This window comes from Camarhynchus parvulus, chromosome 6 (assembly GCF_901933205.1).
Source record: "Camarhynchus parvulus chromosome 6, STF_HiC, whole genome shotgun sequence".
NCBI lineage: Eukaryota > Metazoa > Chordata > Aves > Passeriformes > Thraupidae > Camarhynchus > Camarhynchus parvulus.
The window spans coordinates 23,506,724-23,530,491 of record NC_044576.1 but is presented as its reverse complement, the minus strand read 5'-3'; the positions used below and the strand labels follow the sequence as shown (position 1 = coordinate 23,530,491).

General features: G+C 45.4%; 1 protein-coding gene across 4 annotated transcripts in view; it reads left to right on the top strand.

Annotated features, from left to right (window-relative positions):
• SH3PXD2A (SH3 and PX domains 2A) overlaps nt 1–23,768 on the top strand; it is a 235,230-nt gene that overhangs the window by 85,996 nt on the left and 125,466 nt on the right. For all 4 annotated transcript variants that reach the window (XM_030951063.1, XM_030951064.1, XM_030951062.1 and 1 more), the window contains exons 4-5: nt 13,147–13,223; nt 21,257–21,348. In XM_030951063.1, the coding sequence (XP_030806923.1) occupies nt 13,147–13,223; nt 21,257–21,348 (169 nt within the window). The remainder of the gene's footprint in view (nt 1–13,146; nt 13,224–21,256; nt 21,349–23,768) is intronic.

The following is a 23,768-nucleotide window of genomic DNA, read 5'->3' as shown; positions in this document are numbered from 1 at the left end:
CATCTCCCAGCACCTCATGCCCAGGGTTGGCTTTGGGTGGGCTGCTGAGTGGTGTGACTCTTTGCAGTGACTCTGCTGAGAGGTCTTGCACTTCTGCACCAAATAGAGCTTCTGGTGGTGTGATTTCATATATGCAAACATTGCCTCAGCTAAATTAACCCCTGTTGTACCTGAGATACAGGCACATGTCTGAGGACATGACTCTTTTAGGAAGTTGTGTGATTTGGAAACTTGTTTCACACATTCAAATCAGAATGTGGGTTCATGGTGGCTTGAGCTGAGTCTCTGAGAGCAGTCCTGAGTGGCAGATGAGCCATTTCACCAGTCCTGGGTCCAGGTGATCTGTGTAGGCTGGAGAAGGGATATGTGCTGCCTGCTTCCTAAATCCAATTACTTACTTTTCACAGAACTAACACCAAAGTATGTGTGTACTATACAGCAGCTGCCACTGAAATTTATGGGGATGTAGTTTCTGCAACAATTATCTACAATTCCTGACCCCTGCCACAATCCCATTCTGTGGCTGTGCCATGCTGGTATATTTGACTTATGCCATTGTGGGAATTGCATACAAGTATCACCCACCAGTGAAATACCTTCATCTGTGGAATCTAGCACAGTGAATCTTGGATGGCAACACTACACCTCAGATTGTGAATAGGGATAAAGAAGAATCCCACATCCAATTGACCATGGCAAATCCAATTCAAACTGCAAAGGGATCTTTTTCCTCCCATTAGGCAGAATGTGATTAATTTCCCATGTGGAAAATTGTTCAAGACAGAAGTGCTCGTAAATTATGGCTTAAGAGATCCTATTACTTCCAGATCCATCAAAACCTACCATGCCTCCCAAAATAGCAATAAGAAGATAATTATATTAACAGCCTTTCTTGTTATTTGATGTATGACTGATATAGGCTGTAAGGTTATTTTCTGCCAGTTTGGAGTCCTCATTTAATGCTTTGGCATTGTGGACATTAACAACAATCCTTGGTGTCTGACATTTGAAAAAAAAAATTACAGAAGAGTTTTTAAAATAGGGGATTGAAAGCTAACAGGTGTCAATGAGCCTGCATTTTAAAACAATGCATCCTCTGAGGGTGAGGACTTAAAAACTTCCTATCTGAAAAGATACATTGATTTACTGGCAGGGATTCTTGAATGATTTGGTCTAGGAGGTGCTAGCGACATAAGTAACTTGGCTGATCATGAAACTCACTTAGGATACTCGAATTTGGAGCTGACTGAAAAACAGTGGGGGAGGATCTCATAATATATATGGTAAAAAGGCAGTTTGGTGGTGGTAAGCACAAAGCAGCGGAGAGACTGGGGAGAGAAGAACCATTGCAATCTAGGAAGGAGATTTCTGTAGCTCTGAGGGGGTTTCCCTGAAAACTGCAGCTTAACAGTCAGCAGCAGTCAGAAAGCCAAAGGTGGTGTTAAAAAGAATTAGGCAAAGAATGGGGAACAAAACCCAGAGCTTCAGTTGTGAAAATCCAAGATTTCCCCACGTTGTGAATGCTGTATGCAGGTCTGTGTTGCCTCTCAGAAAATGTACATAATAAAGTAAGGTGCTGAGAAGAATGGCAGAGGTGATTACAGAGGGGAATTGGCTTTTGTAGAATAGGAGTAAATAGACTAAAAGTCTTCAGTCTTGAACAATGTGATGGTGGGGATAGAGTAGAAGTTTGTAAAATCACCAAAAATTTGGGAGTGAGGAAAACATGATTAATTTTATTTCTCAGAATGCAAAAACCAGGTGCAGCCTTTGATATCTGAAAAGCAAACTTAAAGTGAACAAAAGGAAGTATGAAATCACAAGCTATGTGATTAAATTATGAAATTCATTTCCAGAGGACTCTACAGGGACCACAAGATCTGTAGGTTCAACAATGCACTAGGGCAGTTTCTGTAGGATGAAGCCAACATTGTTTGCTAAAAGTTCTTTTCTAATTGCCAAAATGTCTGAGCTCTGCTGTGCAGGAATAGGAAGTGTGTATAAGGTGAAGGATCCCATTACATGTACCCTGTTTTTGCCTGTCTTCTACTGTCCAGTCTTGTAGAGAGGGAGCTGGATTACAAAGATCTTTGTCCCAACCAAATGCAGCACTCCTACACCTCTGCAACAAAGTGGATTAAATCCTCCATCCCTTTTTCGTGTGTAATAACCACTAGTGGAGCTGCATTCTTGAACTGAGCTGAACACATAGATAGTGATCCTCCATCTAGAGCTGGAGGAGATGGCATCTGTCCATTCTTGACCTTCTACTGGGAGACCACAAGTCTGCAGGCTGGACCACCTCAGAGGGGTTACCTGAGGCGCCCAATAGTGTGACTTTGTAACTCCATCCAGACCTGAATACCACTGCACACCAGGACACAAAGGCAGACAGCATTTGGGGAGCTGCCATTCCTGTGTGGTGGCACAGGGAGAGAAAGACAGGTTTGTTTGTGGGGTGGATTTTGTTAGCAGCCAGTCGCATTTGGCGGCTCAGTGTCTCTGTGGCTTCAAATGCAATTAATCAGGGCCCAAAAGGGTAATTACCAGTTCACATTCCTAATTCAGATTTCTGTGCCTATTCATGTTAGTGTTTTTGCTTTAATTTAGCAATAAAGTTAGAGTTGTTTTCCTGTTTTCATGCTGCTGGCCAAGTGATCCTCATTAAAAAAAAAAGCAAAACATTAGTTTCCAGTCCACCTTTTTTTCTTCTCCCTGGGAAATGAGAAGCCCATATTAACTGTGAAAGGGAAACAAAAGTGTGCATGGTCTTAGGGTCCTGGTGTCACCTTGGCTGAAGACACTTTTCCTTTCATGGGGTGAGTAATTGCTCAGAGCATTAATCTCTGAAAGAGGCTTTTTATTCTGCAGTGGGCAAAGCTGCTGACATCTGACAGTGCTTTTTCCTCCTTTCATCACACATAAGCACCTTGCTGAACCCAGGAGAAGGCAGCCAGGGAAAGCTGGGGTTGCTCAGCATCCTGAGGTGCAGGGCAGCAGCTCTGTCCTCTTGCAGCCTTAACACTGCATTTTCTTGCACGTGGAGGAACTGAGAGGAATTTTTCAGATTGTCCTCCACTGTCTTCTGGCAGCAGCAGGCACTGCTGGTGCCAAGTCACACTTGAGCGTAGTTTGCATTAAGTGGCCTGAGCTGGGAGCAGCTGACGTGCTCACTCATGGAGGAGCTGGCTGTGAAGGAGGCTGGTTATCAGATAAGTAATTATAAAATCATTTCCCTGTTCCTGTGCATCAGCTGAGCTGTGATAAGTGCTGGTGGGAGCTCTCAGAGTCGTGCAGCCAAGCTGGAGCAGCGTGAGTGAGCTTTTCTGTCCCCAGGAGACCAGGTGACCAACTCTGGCTCGTGTTGGTGCAGGCCATGTGCCACATGGACCATTGTGTCCCCTGCCTGCCCCAGGAGTGGGTTACCCTGCATGCATCAGCGGGGAGGCCGGGGCTGTAGGGGTGGCTTCGTGGTCAGGAGGTGCTGCTGGGTGGCCTGGCCACGGTCCTGACCCAAAGGCTGTTCCATCAGGCAGTGTGATGGGGTGGGCTGACCTTGGCTGGACATCAGGAGCCCATAAAGCTGCTGTATCACTCTCCTTCTCAGCAGGACAGGCAGGGGGGAAATAAGATGGGAAAAAACAACTTGTGGGTCAAGATAAAGGCAGTTTGATAAAGTGAAAGCAAAGGTCACAAGTGGAAGCAAAGGAAAATGAAAGATTTATTCTTTACTTCCCATCAGCAGGCCATGTCTGGCCGCTTCCCTGCAAGTGGAGCTTCATTATGTGTAATGGTTACTCTGGAAGACAAGTGTCATAAATAATGAATGCCCCTCCTTTCTCCTTCTTTCTCTCAGCTCTGACTGCTGAGTTGATGTAGTACAGTTTGGAATATCCCTTTGGTTAGTTTGGGTCAGCTGTCCTGGCTATGTCCTCTCCCAAGATTTTGCCCACCCCAGCCTCCTGATGGTGGTGATGGCAATGCTGGACAGCTGTGAGGCTGTGTGAGCACTGCTTCTGCAGCACCAAAATACTGGGGTATTATCAACACCTTCTAGCTGCAGATACAAAGCACAGCACCGTGCTCTGCTGCTATGGGAAAATCATCTCCATCTCATCCAATCAATACCTGTGGGCACAAGTCCCAGGTGGCTTATTGCACTGCAGGGCAAGGGGTGTAGGTCTGGCTTTGAAGATGGCACAGGTTGGTGCAAAGAAGACTGCACCTTTGCAGTCAGAGCCCCAGTGTGTGCCCATTTCCCTTCTCCTGAAGCACAGAAACTGGTCATCCCTGCTTTAAAGTGCATGCTTGTGAGCTTTTGAAGCAGCAATAGCTTTATCAGGGATCAGAGCAGGCAGAGAGGAAATCCCTACCAGAGATTGCCTTAATAACACTTAAAAGCAAGATATATTGAAGAGATGTGTCTGGAACGAGAGGATGATGTCTGTGGTTTGAGATGGTGTCTTGCTTGGTCTGTGATGAGCTTCTTGACTCAGGGGCCAACCAGTTTTGGTCTGGTTGTTGTTCAGGAGCTTCTTCTGTACCTGCTGTCATCTAGGGAAAATTCAGCTTAAAACCAGTCAGCAGTTTCACCTGGAGGACTCAAGGAGAGCACTTTGATTTAGGAAACAGGAATAGTGCTCTGTTTTGTGAAGCATCAGGGTTTCATTTCTTACTACAGCTCTCTGAAATCCTAGCTGGTGAGTTCCAGCCTCTGACTAGCACAGACACCTAGTTTGTTTGCTGCCATATTGTTTCTTTGTTTAATTTCTGTGTTAATTTATGCCTTCCACATACCCCAGCTGCTCTGTGGAGCACTGTCCCTGCCAATCTGACTGCTGAATTTCACCTCCTACAATATGGAACATGTGTAAACTGGCAGCTGACTTAATCAAAGTCTTCCACTGGAAAGAGTTTTGCCTCTTTCGTGGCAGAAGTTTAGAATTTGTTTTCAATTAAAATAAATGAACAGGAAGATTTTTCTGGTCCTAGATAGCAAGGTAAGTGTATTTTCGTGCTACATGTGATCAGCAGAGGCATCTAGGGACTGGCTCTATGGCTTTCATTAGTGTGTGCTCGTTTTGTGACCTTGTGCAGCCACGTTTGCATCCCTACCCCTCAATTTGCAGTGCTCCTGTAAGAACACACGCTGTGGCACCGCATTATTGCATGGCCAAGCTCCCTGTAATAATAACTTTGATCTACGTGGTATGAGTGGAAATATTATTTTATTCACAGCTCCAGTTCTCAACCAGCTTAAGGGTGGAGCCTCCCAAGCACTGTTATTGCCCACCACGCCAGAGGATGTGGCTGGGCCCTTACTGTGCTTTTCCAGGGTAGTTTGGCAGGGGTGTGGTGCACATCCATCTCCCTGCAGTGACCCTGCTGCAGGGTCTCTTATCCCAGTGGATGTAGCCCCAAGGCTCCCTGCTGGCAAGGCTGGTGCTGGCCCAGGGCCTCTGAGGTAGTGTCTCAGGCTTAGTGTCACACCAGCTCCTGCATGAATGACAGGTCTCACAAGACAGTGTAAATGTTTTAATAGGCTCTGTTCCTTAAGGCTCCTGCTTTAAAAGACTGAGGAGGGTCCATACCACTTTCCTGAGGGTCCATACCACTCAGTGTCAGTAGGAAGACACCTGGTGACTTTACCAGACCCCAGTGAGCAATGTGGTACTTGATGTGGGTTTGGAAAGAGCAGAGGAAGAGTTTTGTTAGTGTAGCTGCAGGGACAGGGTCTTGCCCTTTAGGAAGAGTATTTTTTATGGTTAAGGTGGCACAAAGGCATTTGAGAGGCTCTCTCTTTGTCCTACTCAGGAGTCAGGCACTGAAGTAGCTCAGATGAAACAACCATTTTCACCAGCAAATACCCAATACCCACAGGAACTGCTCCTTCCCAAAATTGTTGGGCCAACGTGTAGCGATCCACATCATTGCAACACTGCCCAGGGAGTGAAAGGTACCCTGGAACATAGCTCTGCAGACTGTAGAGCCCTAACGATTTGGAAATCACAGGTTAGGAGCCACTAACTACCTTGGGGAGGGCAGGACAGTGGCGCCAGCTGATACAGAAGGAAAACCAAGTGTTTCAGCAATGAGATGTAGTGCTTGATGTTTCTCTGTTTCTCAGTTTGGTGCAGGGTCCAGATAGTCTGATCACTATTTAAGCCTTGGTGGTTTTGCACATTAAATTTGCAAAACTTGGTCCTGGATATTTGGAAAGGGATCTTTTTGGAGGATGTTCAACAAAATGCAACAAAGAGTGCAGTGGATGTGATTCTTGTGATTCTTATCTTAGGGAGAAGCATGCAGAGGTAAGGATGATGCTTTAGATCTACATAGGCTTTCCTGGTTTTCTGTGCTTTTTGCTCCCAGCATAGCAAAGGTTATGCAAAGAGCAGGATGCTCCTGCATCCTCTGTATGAGAAAGCCCTGCTGTTTCCTAAGGCATCATTTCTCAGGTGTTTTGAAAGTCTGACCCTCTTCGGGCTCCTTGTCTCTATGGGACTGGGAATTATCATGGTGTTGGTTCCTCCAGGTGAGGGTGTGCTAGTTGCTGGCTGCAGGTGTGAACGCACTCCTCCCTCTGCCCTCAGACACGCTGACTGCTTTCTGCAATTAGGAGCTCCTGGCTGTTTGCAGGATAATGTAGCTCTTACAACCGGCAATTACACGCCAGTTCACTTTCCCCCTTGGAGAAACTGAGCTGTGTAGTTTGAGGAGGCACCAATTTCACTGCAGAAATTGAAGACCTGACCCACAGAATCAACACTTCCAACATTTTATGACCACCCACAGACTGGGAAGTTCAGTTTTAAGGATTCTGGGGACTTGTGCTTATACTGAGATCATCTTGTGTGGGGTAGATGCTTTACTTTGCTGTGCTCTGGTGGTAAAGTTGTTTTAAGTGAAGTGCTGATGGATTTCTGTGTTTGCTGGTGCTCACAGACCAATGCACAGGGATCTGCCCCACAGTGAAAAAATTGAAAGGATAATTTTGTGCAACTTCTGCCTGCCCTTTCCAGACCAAACTCTCTATCATTTGCCTACACTGTGATTCCTGCTTTGCTTTGGAGAGGTGAGAGATTTGCAACTGGGACATCTGAAGAAGAGATTATGGCAGCAATGGGTTGTTTGGGTGATAGCAGCAGGACACAGAGCAATGTGAAGTAGCTCTTGGCCTATGCAAAATATTCTACAAACATAGCTTGAGATTTGCACCCCATGGCCCCTGTCTGTCACTCCTGAATTTCGCTGTCAGTGCTCGTGGCTTTTCTCCTTCCAGCTGTGCCTGATGCTTCAATTCACAAACTGTGTACTAGCAAAGCTGCTCTGGAGCTGATGCTGTTGTCCCTGGAGGACAATCTAGCCCTGCCACTTGCCTGTCTTTGGTTCCCCTTTCTAATTATTCACGTAAGGGCATATTCTGCTTATCACTTCTAGTGGAGGAAGATTTCCTGATGATACTCTTTTATACAAGCCATCTTACTTCCCATGCTTTATTGCTTCTCAGTGATTTTCTTTAGCATTGCAGCTTATGCACATTAAAAACAGGATCCAAGGGCAGGAGGACACTGTCCCCACCATCCCCCACATCTTAGGGCAATATTGTTATTGCTTGTGTGGCTTTCCTGGCTGCCCCATCTGTCTCCATCACCTCTTGTCACCTTCCATGGTAATTCCTGCTGATTAGCAAAGGCCTTTATCAGCTGAGGCTCTTTGGCAAGACAAGTTCAGCCAACAGTTCTGACTCTGTCACGAGTTTCTACTTATTAAAAAAGTCCTTCCCCCTCCCACCGGTGGAAACACTATGAATCATTTCCCTCCCCTTTCTTTGTCAGGAGCAAATGCCATCAGTGTTAGGACCCTGGCATTGACTTTCCGACTCCAGGAAATCATGGGTGAAACAATCCATGGAAACTGGAATCCCCATTTAAAAGTAAGATACTATTTTGTAAGGAACACACCTCCCTTCTGGCTGCTATCAGATTGCCATCTGATTGACAATCACATGTAATTCCATGAGAATAATAATTTTTTGTTCTATTCCATATCATTGTTCTGTTGATTTGTCTGTTTTACAGTGCAAGGTGGCAGTGCATGTTTAAATGCCCCATTTGGGAGATAGATTGTGTGTCAGGTGCCTGAGAGTTTGGGCAGGACCCTGAGGTGGATGTCACAGCTTAAATGGGTTGAGGGGAATTTGTGTCATATTTGATTGCAGGCCTGTGCTTATTTGATGTATAAAAATAATTCAAACAGCCATGTGTAAGAATTAGAAACCTTCATAAAAAATACTTGAACAGCAAAATAGTTTTAGTTACACTGGAAGGAACTTCTTAGCTCAAAAGGAGAACCTGTAACTGCACGAGGGCTAAATTCTTTATTTTTGTTTACTGATACAACTGATGCAGTGTAACTGCAAGAAGAGTCTGACCTCATCTCCCAGATACCTCTGAGAAGTTGATCTTGGGTTAAACATGTTGCTTGGCAATACATCCAGACCTGGTACCTCCCAGCTTTTCAGGTAAAAAAGGCAGAGAATCAACAGCCCAGTAACAAGAAGAGCATGAAGAGGCAGGAGCAGGAGCTCTTTCCTGCTCCTGGGAGAGAGAACTGACAGAACCTCTCCAGCTGGAGCTTCTGTAGTCAGCACATGTCTCTTTTAAACATAAATCAGATGAGACATTAGAGTACTTTTAGTGCTCCCATTAGTCTTCAGGCTGTCCACTGTAGAATATTTATCATATGGCTTGCTTCACGTGCTGCATTCTGAAGTGTAGTGTTCTGAAGTGTGGTGATGGTGCTTGAAATTCAAGATTAAATGTCAGTATGCATTTGTCCACCGTCCCTTTGATAGTGTCTTTGGTCTCTTCTTAGTCTCTGGCAGAGGCTCTTTGCATCAAACAATTGGTGTCCTTAGGCCAATCCATCACCCAGACATACCTGGAAATGGGACTTGAGCTCAGCAATCAGACAGTAAGACCAAGAGATGAATCTGTTCTCTGTCAGATTTGGAAGGGAGCTAAAAACAATTTTCCTGCTCCTTGTTGGCTGTGCAGCAGCTGCCTCTCACTGTTGGCTCCAAGGGAGCAGCAGGGCTGGCAGCTCGGCACTGAGCCACTGCCACAAAGGTGGGAAGGTCACCAAGGCATCCCTAGAAGGTCTCAAGGCCTGGATATGCAGCACCTCTCCTTGGCAGTGAAAGGTGTGATCGGAAGATTTGTTTTAGACACTGTCTGAGAGCTTACAAATCCCCAGTCAAGGGCAGTGGCATCTGCTGTGCTTGTAGGGACTGTGTACCATATGTCCCCCTTCTAGATGAGGAAAGACAGGGTTCTCCTGCTAGGCATCCCCTCAGTGACTTGTGCTGTTTCTTTGCTGGTGGTGCCTGGTGCTGTCCTGCCTCAAGACCATGCTCCACAGTGTCACCAAGCCCCACAGGAGCTGGGCTTCTTCCCTGCACAAACCACATCCTTGGCTATTACAAACCATTAGGCTGTGGACCCTTCTGGCGTACTCAGCACAGGTCTGTGGGCTAATGGGAGCACCAGAGTGTTTGGATGCATTTCAACCAGTTTGTTCGTGGGGCTTGTGTTAAAAGTCTATGTTACTCCAAGTATGAGGTGATGCAGGAATAAAGTGATATTCTGAGGATACTTTTAAGTTTCCAGAATCAGCAGCTGCCAGATAGACAATCTCCTGCATAGCTTTATTATTCCCACTTTGTGCACCCACTGTGTATAAAGGAGGAAACTTAGGTCTTATGAGAGAAGAGGTGTGTGGTCGTGAAATTAAAGACTGCATATATATATATATATATATATATATATATACACACACACAGGGATGAAGGGATGACTTAAGATGTCCTCTACTATGTTAAACCTGATGCTTTGCCTCTTATCCATATTAATTTCCTAGGAATAATATTTTCTTTAAAGAAAAAATGATAAAAATAAATAGTTATCCTGCATTAGCAGAAGGGCTGGAGCCCTGTCTTTCCCACGTTTCTCTTTCCAGTTGCTGCTGCCTTCAGAGCCCTTCCTAACATGTGCCAGACCTCCCTTGGCCCTGTCCAAACCTGGCACATCAATGAATGAAATATTTGCATGAGGCAGTGTCATCTCATGTAACCTTTGACTTCCCATCTGAATGGAGACAGACTTCCTGTTCACTTCCTAGCTGGGCTGCAGCATGCTGAAAAGCCACTCATCCTTCTGTCAAATGGGGCTGTAGTGCCTGAGGAGGCTTAAAACTGAGGAGGCTTAAAAGAGCTGCAGTAAGATTCAGGAGGGGGAAAGCAGCGCTCTATGTACTCACAGAGAAGAGATCCCTTCCTTATATTCCCAGAGGAAAAGCCAAGTGGCGCATAAACCACTACTCCACCCTCACCAGGAAATTGTCTGGGCTGTTCTGCATTTACCAGCCACCCTGGAACTTTCCCACTTGATGTTGGTGCTGGGCAAAAATGCTCCCTACCAGTGCTGTCCAGAGGGCTCCTCGCTGGCTGGTGTGCTCCTGCTGCCCAGCTCTCTGCCTTCCCTGGATTTATGGTGACCCTATCTTCCTTGTTAGGCAAAGCTTTCCATTGAGGGGATCTGCACTCACTTGGAGAAGGTAAAGAGTGTACAACATGGGTCTCACACTCCCTTTCTTTTCCAGTCCTGTGAGACCTCCCTTGCTTTCAGAGGAAGACCAGGAGAAAAGGGGGAGCTGGAGAGAGCAGCAGTAACTGGCACTGGGTCTGCCACCAGTTCCTGCTGGTTGGTTGTGGTGGCTTTGACCCTTTATCCGCCTGGTCTGTCTTCCCAGACAAGGGAAGATGCTGGGCGCTTGGGAAGCTGTCCCTCCTTAGGTGACTCTGTCAATGAGACTTCTCTGCCTAAAGACCTCCAGAATTTGTGAGGGGGTCCCCTCATTGCTGCCCATCAGAACTGCATATGTTTGCAGAGTGTCCTTGTTTTTCTTCTTGTTTTTTCTTTGTTGACCGCCACTCCATGTTGCTCTAAAATACCCAGTCTTCTCCAGATCTCAGCTTTGAATGCCATACTGGACGGGGCAGCTACAGATCTTCCCCACTGGCCTCGTCAAGCCTTTTCCAGTTTCTAGTAGTAGAAGGAAAATCTTCCTTTTGCTGATGGGATTAAAATGGAAGCACCTTCTGGGGTTTGCTTTGTCCTAACACCACAGTCGCCCTGATATTTTCCATCTCCATTTAAGGACTGAATTAAGATTCATCATATCCTGGGGTCGTTTTGTTTTTGTACACTGTTTAATATAACATTCTTTATTATTACTTTTAGAAAAGCTGAGTTGCATTTACAGGAGATCTTTCATGTGTTTAAATCTTTGGTTCCTTTATGTTTTTATATGATCACCCGTTCAACTTTCAACTCATGGCTTGAACTGAAAACAGGAAAGCCAGAAAGTGAGAATGTTTCCAAAATGTCGTTTTCTCTTTGCAGTATATTTATAAAAGTTGCAAAAAAAATACCAAGGTCTCCCACACCAGCATTTCTGGAGCACTGAGAAAGGAACTATTCCTTTCTCTATAGCTACCCCTACTTCTTTCTGCCCCCAAAAAGCAGTTTATTGCTGTTATGCAGTATAAGTGTGATCCTCAAGGCAGATAATTCTCATCATTTACCAGACAGAGAAGCAGGAAATAAAGAATCTTTCAGTGTGTCCAATGTGGGTCAGTGCAGGAGGGTGGAAGGGTCACTTTCCTTCTCCAGCTGCTTCTGACTAAATTGCTCAAGCTGATGCAATTTGACTAAATTGCTCGAGATGATGCAATGTCTCAGACACCCATTGAAGATTTCCCAGTGACCACAAGGCATCACATCCTACAGGGATGGCTCAACATCAGCATAGTAATGAGATAACCACAGGGAACCCAGAGAGAGAAACTGATGGCACCAGGAAATGGCTTTACCTCACAGCACAAACTGTTTTGTTGCCAGAACTGGGGATAAAGATAAACCACTTTCCCCTGTCTGAAACAAAAGGCTTTAACACCTTCCAGATTAGCAGCTATGGAGGAAAAGGCAACCAAAAGGGACAGTGTCTGGGGGAGGCTTCGAGCCTGTGCTACTGGTCTGTCAGAGGCTGCCATTTCATTAACCTCTCAGATTGTGCAATCAGATGAAGTCAAAGCCACATATTCAGATTTTGGATGTGATTTGATTTCTTAGTCCAGTTTCTTATCTCACAGTCTATGGATGAGTATCTTATTTGCCTGTTGGTAGAAGTTTGGAGCAGGGTGTAGTATAGATGTGGTTTTTTTATAGATATTTCATGGACTAAATAATGCTGGCAGATACTGTTTTCTTCTACCACAAGGAGAACATACAATTTATTCTTGTCTGATTATATTAAAAGAAACACAGCACAAAAGGAAAAGGGAAGAAAACCACCAAAAAAAGATATGAAGATATAATCCCTTCTAGCCAAAAAAATACCAACTCTATGACATCCTCGTGTGTGGGGAAACTCAGTTCCTAGATTATTTTGATAAACTTTGTTACAATCAGTTTCACACAAAACCCGGTTGTTTATTTAATCTTAACTGCTTGCAGAAATGTCATCCAGTAAGGACATGGAGATTATTATTTTTCTTTTAGTTTAAAAAAAATAGTTTGTTTATTTTTCTTCTGTTGTTTGGTTTCTCCATGTAGATTTATAAGGGCTCTGTCGCCAACAGTCTTGTATTTGCTTGTGAGCTGGGTGTGTGGTTTGTCTGCCTGGAAGGGCAGGAGCATCCACAGTGGGAGGCAGCTGAGTGGGGAGCAGATGGAGCCCCTGATGCTTCCTGCACAGCCAGCGTGGCCATGCCAAAGTGACCCTCAGTTGGGAGCTAGTCATAACATAGTGTCAGTCCATTTCAGGGTAGTGCCATCACTACGAGGGGACCAAAACCTTTTGTGTTACCTGCAGGGTGAAATCAGAGCCCCAAGCTCTGTCCCATAAGTCCCTGGGTCCCCTTTGGAAGCTTACACAGGCAGGACTGTGGTGGCTGTCATCCCGGTTTCATGCTGACAGCCATGGCTGGAGCCAGGGATGAAGCTCTCTCTGCTTGGTGCTGCTGTGCTGTCCCACATGGCGGTGATGCCCCTAACCCTCCCCTTTCATGTGTTCTCTCCTCAGGCAAGATCCTGTTCCGGAGGAGCCATGTCCGAGACGTAGCAGTGAAGAGGCTGAAGCCCATCGATGAGTACTGCAGGGTAAGGCTCTGGGGAGCACAGCCCTCCTGCCTGGGGGCTCAGGGCACCACCAGCACTGGCATTTCCCTGCTGGAGAAAGGAATGGATGTCTCAGAGTGCTGACATCCATCGCAGGGAAGGCTGGTCCTTCCCAAACACCACCCAGACTAACAGGGCAGGTGGAACCAGGCTGCTGTTTGCTCCCAGGGTCCTCACAGCATTTTCCCTGGCAAACTTAATGTACTGGTTTGATGCCTCGTTTACTCAGTAAAGCTCTAAGCCTCGCCTGCCCTAAATGTGAATTTTTTTTCTGCATCAGCCTTGATGATTCAGGAGTTGAGCAGGCAGAGTAGCACAACTAAGGTGGTGTTTTCTGCTGTTTTCTGCCTGTCTGTCCCCTGGTGCCACATGAGGGACAGTGGTGGCTGGTGCAGCACTGAGGGTGGACCTGTGTCTTCCAGGAATGCTTCTCCTCATGAGTGAAAGCCTGGAAATTTATTGCTGGACAGAAAAGCTTGACTCTGTTGAGAAGAATATTAAGCCACCTAATCTTTTCTTTCTAAACTAGAGTTTATGATTTGATGATAATTAATTCTCTGTCAGTAGAATAAAAGTCGTTTGCTTAGGCAAGTTCTACTTGCTTAGGCAAGTAGGATTCCCAGTTTCTGCAGAGGTATCGAGTCCGTCAGCACATTATTTAAACCCCAGACTTCCTCTCTTATTTCCCTTGAGGTTTTCTTTCCATTTTTAGAAAGTCAGAGGAGCAGGTGGAGGGGGGAAAAAGCATTCCCAAGAACTTCTGCAGTCAGACATTTGCTCATCCAAAATTGGAAGCAGATTGCCAAAGTGCCTGAGGCTGCTGGGGGTGGTGGTGGTGGTGAAACCCATGCCATCTGCACCCCCAGGGTGAGGAAGCTGCAATTAAAGTCTTCTCTCATGAGATCAGGCTTTCTTGTGTGACAATTAGTGTACTGTCTTCCTGCTGGCAGCCAAATGGCTCTTTCTGAAATATGTAGGGTCTCAGTGGGTCCCCAGCCGCCCTCCTTCAGACAGGAACTGCCGGCGACAGGAGCAGCGAGGCCGGCTGATGTCAGGGTTCACCCGGCAGATGCTGGTGGGGAAAGCAGGGACTTTGTCACCCAGCAGTGAAAGCAGTGACCAGGGGCAGCTGGTTCTCTGGGACCCCATTGTCTGTGTCCCAGACAGACCTGACCTGACCCAGCCAGGCCTGCTGGGGCTCCACTGGTCATGGCCAAGGGGTGTGTTGTGGCTGACGGCACATTCATTGACACTGTGATGCTGTGATTCCTGCTCTCCTCATTTCCTTTTTTCTCTCTTGGAGAAGTCTGGCTCAGGTCATAGAATCATAGAATGGTTCCACTTTGGTTCAGATCTGCTGCTACTGCTCAGACATGGTTGGATATGTCCCTGAAGCCAATCTGTTTACTTAATCCATGTATTGATAGATGCTGCTTTTGTGAACAGAGACCCTGCAGTGTTGGATTAGCCCAGTTTCCCCCAGCCCTGTGTTTCCTGTCTCCAGTAGCAGAATATTATTCCAGTGGTCTCTGGCACATATGTTTCTTGTACTTGATGTAGTGTCTTTTTGTTTAGTTTGCAGTTTAGTGAAATTTGTATTTAATTTGCCTCTGTACCCATTTCCTGCTTTTCTACCCTTCTCCAGTGGATGTTTTGACTCTTTAGAGAGTTATATGGAACTGTAGAGCAAGAGCATAATTTTGACTAGTTCAGTCCTACTTCTATAAGAGTTCAAAGCTTATGTCCATATTAAACCTCAAATGGGTAGGCTGACAAATTTGAAAAAATTAGAGTATTCTGCTGGAATGATGTGGGTGAATCTGGTGGAATAAAATGAATAAACAAAACAATAGACCTCTGTCCCCTGGAATCTGTGTGGCAGCAGAGGGGGAGGCAGTTTCAAATGCAAAATCCATGGTTTGTTTTTTTTTTTGCAAGATAAGAGTTCTCCATCCATTTCACCTGTCCTGGAAAGCTGAAGCACAAATGGGGGATGCAAGTATTTGACCATTTGTTGTCTTGTTTTTGCAGACTGTCTGTCAGTGTGGAAATTTGCATGGCTGAGGAGCAGGTCTTACTCCTGCTGTGTGGAAGTGTTTGTGGTTTCTGTGCCAGGAACAGCCAGAGGCTGTCTTAGTGTTTGGGGGGACACTTGGCAGTAAGGGGAGGTCTGCAGAAGATTCTGTATCAGGGGCATGATCCCTCTGGACCCTACAGCTTCCGTCTCTGTACTCCTCATGCCTGGGTTATTCCCAGTGCATTGTAGCAGCTTAGAGAAATGCCATCACAGAGGTAACTAGGCCAGTGGTTTTGCTAAGGCTGCAAGAAACTTAGAAGTTGCAATGAAAATGAGAGGAGTGGGATACATGGGAAGATTTCCAGGAGTTTTCTCATCTGTAAACATGAAAGTGCAGAGTCTGGATGTCCTTCCTGGTAACCTGAGTGAGTTACCAAACAAACTGTGTTTTGCCAGTACATGTGTGCTGCCCACTGGAATTAGTCCCTCTGGATGATTTCCCTCTTGACTGTAGGCTTGGAATTAGTTTAGTGTGATTTAAGGTCTTCTGGGCTCATTGGGCCCGATTTTCTAAATTTGTTTAGGAATTTTTGCCAATGTGGAAGAAAGAGCAACTTCATAGAGCTCCCTTCCCGAGGGGCATTTTATTTATGAGGCTTTTGATCTCTCAAACACACCTCTGGTGTGTGTTTGTCCAGCGTGTACCATCCTGTCTTCAAGAAAGACTTTTCAGGTCAGTGGTTCACAAAACCATTGCTCTGTCCTTTCACGGCCCTCTGGGAAGAATTGGGCCAGAATTTGCTGACTTCCATATTTGTGTGTGCTGATCCTAATTGAGGGAAGCATCTTTGTGCAGGGGAGACCTTAAGATGTAACATCCCATTGTCATAAACACTAACCTGGATTTGTCACACGCCTTCATGCTGTCCCATAAAGATGGATATGGTTTTAAGTAGAAGCTTAGGAGCTTTTCTGTAGTGAGGCTTGAGTATCCAAATGGGCACCACCTTAATATAAATTAAATGAGCAAGTCACATCAGAGCCAAGAAGTACTTTTATTAATGTCATTCTTTTATTAATGTTCACTATTTGAGAGACCATACTTCACAAACATAATTACCTCCCTCTTGGTCTCTCAGTCCTGCCTCTCTTTCAAGGTTTAATCCTTGAACCTGTCAAGACAGGTACACAGACATTTCTCTCTCTATCTGTTGTACAACTAAGCTAGCTTGATTGAAGATGGAATAGTAGTCCTGGTCAAGAATGGGAGTTTAACTGAAATACTTTCAAAATTTATCTGTTGTTAGTGAAATACTTCTAACTGAAATACTTTCAAAATTTATCTGTTGTTAGTGAAATACTTTCAAACTTGATCTGACATTTTTAATCCATGTTTCAGAATCCCAGTGCATTTAGACTGGCTGCAGTAATGAGAGTCAATTTTTTGCAACACTCCTCTCAGCACCTGGAGCAGAGCCTTGCTTTCCATTGTGTTATGGTGCTTCCATGCCAGAGGCTCTTACAGTGTTCCAGTTACTTCCAAAACTGCACCCTCTTTCCTCCTTTTCTCAGCTCTTTATTTATTCCCACTTCTTCTTCAGTCTGAACCACCACCATTCATTCTTCATTTACTTCTCTGCCTGCCTGTCAGTGTTTGCCATCCACCACTTCAGTGCTTTAGTTCAAGCTTGAGGTTCTCAGTCAAACAGAAAGTGTTTTCACATAGATGAAACAATTTATTTCTTTGTTCTCAGAAATTATCTATTTTAATTGCACCTTCCCCCTTGCTGGGCTCATGGCCATTCCCAAACATCTGGCTGTAGTGACTAATGTAAATGAAAATTATAAACAATTAGAGGAAAAGTAAGGGACTCATAACTGTGCAGTATTGTGAACTGGCACTGTGTATTTGTGTGCAGAGCTGGGAATAAACCCACTGGACATTAGGGATTTAAAAGGTGTGCATCTGAAGTGTCTCTAGAGGCTGTGTGGAGACAATCAATGATTCACCCCTTCCAGAGCCAGACACCCATGGCAGGGGGTAGACAAAGCACCCTCTGAAGATGCTGCTCTTTCTCTAGCAATGATGCAGGTTGGTAGACCAGTGTGACCAGTCTCCCATGTAAGACACATGAAGTTCAGTGGGGTGAAAACCATTCTCTGCATATACACACATGCGTGCTGTGCATCTCTGCATATACACAACTCTGCATCAGCTTTTTGTAAATGTATTTGCAAAAATGCAACCCACAGCACTCAAGGCGTCATTAGGCGTGCCTGCAGGGTTTTATACCATGTATTCCATGAAGCCTTTGAGCTGTCATACAGTCCCAGGGAGTTTCCAGTTCATGTAACCTCAAGCAGTGAACCCCTGCCTGCACTTGGTGCTCCACTGGTTTTGATTGCTGTGTGTGGCACACAGCAGCTTTCCACAGGTGGGCTGGGGCTCTGAGAGTAGCTGGCCATCCCCAGCGCACCCTGCTCACACCCTGCCTAATGTTGCAGCTTTTCAATAGCCTTTTGAGTCACCTGCTCTGCGAGGCTGTAAGCTGTACTATAGAGCCAGACATGATTACAGGCTGGAAGGACACATGAAAGGCTATCTATCTCCTGAGGGATGTGTGAGGGCTGAGCAGTGCACGTCCTGTGCATGCCAAGCAAGGAAACTTGCTGTTACTGATAGTTCTCGATGCTTGTGCAAGGCTGAGTTCTGCTTGCTGGCTCTTTTTATCTGTTGCCTTTCCTGTGCAAGTTCCTGGATGCTTGCTGTTTGTAGCTGTGTGTGTTTACCTCTGTTTTCCATATCCCCAGAAGAATGTCACTTCCCTGTCCTTTCTCTCCTTTGTGTTCCTCTTTGTCTTTACACTTCTTCCCTTGACCCTGCAGTCTTTCCTTCAGGCTGTTGCAGCTCTGCCCTGGAACTCTCTTGCTGGAAATGCCAGAAGCTTGCATTTTCCCCTTGCAGAGTGACAGTGGTGTCCCTGATCTCCTCAGTGCACTTTTTGTTTGCTCACTAGGATCCTGTTGGCTTTGACTCGTTCATGTGAATGTTGTATATTTGCTGAAGAGACACTTGTCTCGCTAAACAGTGTCACCGCTCCCTGCTGCTATTCAAAATTTAATAGAAGGGTCCTGATTGGTTAATACCCTTGGTTGCACTTTTTTTGACCACTTCTTAGAGTTTCTTACCATTTCTTTGGGTTTTGTTCCTTAAAAAAAAAAAAGTAAAAATTGATTGGTTCTTTACACCTGAGCTTCCCAGAAAGCATGCAATGCAAGTTACTATGGGCTGGATTACAGTCCATCTCTGTGCACAAGGCTGGAAATTGCAGCACAGGGAGATGATTCAGAAGCAGAAGAGCCAGCCCTGCCCCAGGGTGGGAAGGTGGATGGCTGGGTGTGGAAATGACTGGCTGATTTTTATCCACTCCCTGTAAAAGCCTGGAGTCAGAGAGGTGCTTTTCAGTCATCCCCCTTCAGCTCATCAGGACCACAGTGCTTCTGGGGCTTTCCAGGCAGCCAAACACTGATTCAGGGGGTTCAGATTTCCCAAAGCTTCCCTCCATTTAGAAACAAAAATCTCCACAGCAGCTTTGCATTCCCAAAACCCACTCTGTGCTCCAGCTCAGTATTGACATCTGGAGCCTGGTTCTTGGGAAGGGTGAGCACCTGTGACCTGCAGGGAAGTGGGGACTCTTTGGGAAGGCGTCTGATGCCCGAGACCCCCGTGCTGGGTGTGACTTGGGTATTTGTGTTTCTCTAGTAATGATAGGTATCGTTTGCACTGCTTGCTCCTGCCCCATTGCCTGTGCAAGATTAAGCCCTTTGGGATTTCAAAACACACTGTAGATATTGAATATCTGAGCCTCCTAACCTTTCTGCAGATTAGGTAAGTGTTATTGCTCAGCATTGTAAGGGAGTAACTGAAGATATATCCCAGCTGAATTTGATGAAAAGCGGTTAAGTAACCTGCCCTAACCAAAAAGGGTGTGAGGAGTAGAGCCAGTGCTAAATATCAGCTCCATCCACTGTTGGTTAGACAGCATTGCTTTGCTGTCTCTTGCTTGGGGTACAGATGAATAAATGTTGTTTATGTTCTTGTTAGCCCGTGCTGGTGAGGCATGGCTCTTTCAACATGCTGTGATCATTACTATTCCTGGGCACTTCCCGACTTCCCAGTGTTATTCCTGGTTTGCCAGCTGGACGCATGTATTTATGTACAGTAGCAAAAAAGGCTGAGCTCACACCTTTGTTACACTTTTAGACAAGTTTGAACAAACAGAGGTGGAGACCAGGGCATCCTTTGTTCCTGTAAAAGTGCTTGAGCTTTCCAGCTGTTCAGTTTCATCCTGCCTTAGTGCAGCAGCCAGTGGTGCTTACCCTGGCACTTGGACCCACCAAGCTCTTGCCCAGCTTCTGCATCTGATGCTGCTTCCTTTGCAAGGCATCTTTTTCAGCTCTGTAGTGCAATTCCCCATGACCAAAGGCCAGAGCCTCATTTTTCACAGGCCTAGTGATACCAAATGGATTTTCCTAATGTTCTTATAACATCCCTTCACAAAGGAGAGGAGAGCTGAAGTGTGGAAGCATTTGACTTTGAATTTATGAACACCTCAAAACAAGACCCGATCATCTAATACTGGAGACTACAATTTCATAGCAGGCTTTTTCCAACTCTTTTCCTTCACATCCCCAAGCAAATGTGGTCTTGGAAACAAATCTGGCCACTTCTAAAGCCTGGTTAAAAACAGCTGTGATGGTAACCAACTGCCCTGTCCTGTCTTTGTGCTCTGGTTGGACCTTCTGGCGTGTCTGACCAAGATCAGTCAGATGTCTCATGGTTAATATAACCTGTTCACCTAATGCATCTTCATTTAGTTCTGGTGCCATTTTTCATCCGTCTTTCAAGATTGTTTGTCCTACTTTCAACTAGGAGAAGAGCCAGACAATCTCATTTTGTCAAACAGGTTTACAGCAACTCTAAGAAGCTTGGTCTATATTTAACCTGTGGCCTATTTTCAGCATAACTTAGCGCAGGAGGAGGTGAAGTCCAGCCTCTTTTCCTCTCCTGCTTGTCATTTCTGGAGGCAGTCTCACAGTCATGTCGCTGAGCTGCTGCCCCATCTCTGTGGGCTGGAGACAGTTCTTTAACTTCTTTTGGCACCATAAAGCTCTAGATTGTGAACAGCAAATTCATAGCATGTTTCTGCCTTGTGTGCTTGTCTTATTTTAGGTCTTGCTTTCCAGTACACTTCAACATAATGTGGTTGATGCCCAGACTGTACTTAGCTATTGCTGTATGTGACAAGTGCCATGTCCCTCTGCCAAGGAGAGTGCACAGACACTGCTAGCCAGGATGTGCTGTGCAACCTTCTTCATTCAGAAAAAGCCTCTCTGTGTTTTGGTTGGGTTTGATTTGTTTTTTTCAGACACTTAATCAAACTTCCTTTCCTGTTAATTTAGGAGGAAATTGTTGTTTGGTTTGGTTTGATTATGGGTTTTTTTTAGCAAACTCTGCTTTTTGTGTGGACAGTGCTTCATGGAAGGCTTTATGAGCGCATTAATCTGTTGTCTGAGTGGATGTTGAATTTGTGTGCATTGACATAAGATCTGTAAGCCCTAACCTGAGTGTCTGAGGTGCTGTGCAAGCCCATATCACAGACTGTCCCAGCCACAGAGCACTTATCTATGCAGTGTCATGGTTTTGCACTTATGGACCAAACTCTGCTCTTGAGCACGTGGCAAAATAAATTACATTGGCTAATTCTAAGAGCTGTTGCTTGTCTGGATTCATTGCTTCCTACCTGACATTTGCAGCCAGGGCTTGTTGTTTCCTTTCTTCTCAGGTTAGTAGCCAGGTGTGCTGCTGGTCTTCAGTATTCCTTTCCCCCTGCCAGGACTGTTTTGCCTCCTTGTGCTTGGCAGTTTAGCTGTTTGATGCCATGTTTCAAACTTGGCTTATGTCTAAGTGCTTCTCACTCTCTGTTTTGATTTGCAGGCACTGGTTCGGCTTCCTCCCCATATTTCACAGTGTGATGAAGTCTTCAGGTTCTTCGAGGCTCGCCCAGAAGACCTTAACCCTCCAAAAGAGTAAGTGTGGTGATGGTTTTCCAGTGCTGCTTGGTACATTTTGATTAGCTGGAAGGAAAAGGTCATTTGTTTTCATTACTGCTGTAGACGTGGGAACAGATTTTGTAGCTTTCATTACTACCTAGAAAATGCCCAGCAGTTACACACAACCACTTTGGGTGAGTGGAGGACAGGGAAGTCAAGCAGCCCTCAGACACAATTTTCAGCCATTCTCCACCCACCTTTGCATTGTTTCTTGCTCATGGTTCTAATGAGGAAACCTCCCCTGGTTTGTAGGTGTCACCTGATAGTTATCACCAAGGAGTCATTTAGTTCCCAAAAAGCATTGGCTCAGTAGCAGGGGGAAATCCTGCCAGTAAGCACTTGGCTCATAATTACCAGCTGCTTCTTTAAATGTACTCCTGCCCAGAGATACTTAGCTATCGGTAGGGAGCAACATTGTGGTCCAGATCCAAAATTGTCTCTGGAGAGTCTATTCTTTCTGAGCAGGAAGCCAAGGAAAGGAGGAGGGAAAGAGCTCCCATTAAACACAAGACAGAATTGTAGCCTTTACCTTGGAGCAGACAGGCTGATTCATGCTGATGCACTCAGGGTCCATAGGACTCATTTATCCAGGGAAAGCATTGGCAGGAGGGTATTTACAAGCAACAGTGCTCCCTTGCCTGGTATTTCCTTTTCTCTTTCATCCCAAACAGGATATATTTTATTGTACTATGCAATAAGATTTTGACTTGGTCCCATTGTGTTTTGTGCTGCTTTGTTGCATGATTTGAAACCTGATTGCAGGCAGTGTTACCGTAATTTGCTTTCTCTCATGTTTGCACACCCGCTGGATAAGGGGAAATGGATGCAAAGCTTATGGGTTTTGGGCACTTCAGTACGTGCAAACCTGTAGTTATTGGAAAGATTTGTATTGGCTCCAGCTGTCTGCTCCCATGCTGGTGAAAAAGAGAGGAGGACCTTTGCAATTTGATTTCCCAGACTTTGTTCCTTGCATATGCACGGGTTTGTACAAGGAGATGTGTTAACATGTGTACAAAGAAAGCACTACTAGCATCGCTGAGAGCAAAGTCCTTTTTTGTTTCATGAATGAAGGAAAGAGCAGTTTTAAATCAAAAGTCTGGATGAAGAGCTGCTTTTTTATTTCCTATCTAGCCTTGTTTTAGGAAAATGTCTGGTGAGAATAAATATAGTTGCTTGTTCATTGTTAAACGCATATTGCAAACTTAGAAAACATTGCAACAAAATAAGCCTGTTATACTCTGAGACCTGCTGATTATCCCAGTTTCATTTAGGGTCTGCAAGTAGGTTTGCAAAGGTTGCTTGATCCCACAACACCCCATTTGCAATGCAGACACATCCCCATGTGCCAGGCAGAAACAGACACCCAGAAGAGGAGTTAGGTCCTAAGAGTTATGGAAGAGTTTACATGGAGGATCTCAAATGGAGGTTATGAGTCTGCTTGAAACTCCTGTCTGCTTTCTGTACTGATGCAGACCCTACAGCACCTCTGCAAGGCAGGGGCCTGGGACCCAGGCCCACCCCCAGATGTACACTAACCATTATGGCTTGCATCCCTTGTCCCTACTCACAGTTGTAGAGGCCTGTTTGACAGCCTTGCAGGAATTTTCAAGTTATCCCTTCACTCCCCTCTGGAAAAACAAAAAAGACTAAATGTTCTCAGCCCAAGCCTTGCATCCTATTCCAACCTAGTAATAAGTGTGATTTATTTCCCTGGAAAATGTAGAGCAATAACCTGATTAAATCTCACTTCACTAATGTCTGCAAGACATTAATCTAGCTGGGTTTAAACAAATCCTACCTCGTCTTCTGTAAGCAAACAGATCTTAGGGAAGGTGTCTAAGGTTTCTGCTGGGAGTGCTTCACAAAAGATGTATTGTTGAAACTGAAGATTAGTCCCTACAAAAAGATGATGTAAAAGCCAACGGAAACATCTTAGTGTTTTTCTTCTGTGAACTGAGGGGGAAGGGAGGAGATCTGAGGCTCACTGGACCACTGTGTAGGGTCTGGGGGAAGGACACCTCCAGGGTGATTCTGAACCTCAGCAGGCACTGCAGGAAGGAGCATGATTCCAGAGAAATCCCAGTGTATTCCCTTGTTTTCTTACTCTGCCAAGCCCCTCCAGAAGCAGTGAGCCAGGTGCCCAAGCCCTGTGAATTCAGTCTTCCCCAGACCTCATGGTTCATCATTCCTCTCACTGGAGGTAGGGCTGTAGCCTGGAGGCATCATCTAGACTATCCTAATTATGTTATCTATTTCTTCAGCTGCTTCTTTTAGCCCTCAGCACAGAGGTGGTTTGTATGTTGCTCTGTCAGCACAGACATTGGCATTCAGCTTGCTGGGTTAAAGAACAATAAGCAAGTGACTCGGCCACCAAGGGGCAGAGAACAGAATTGCTT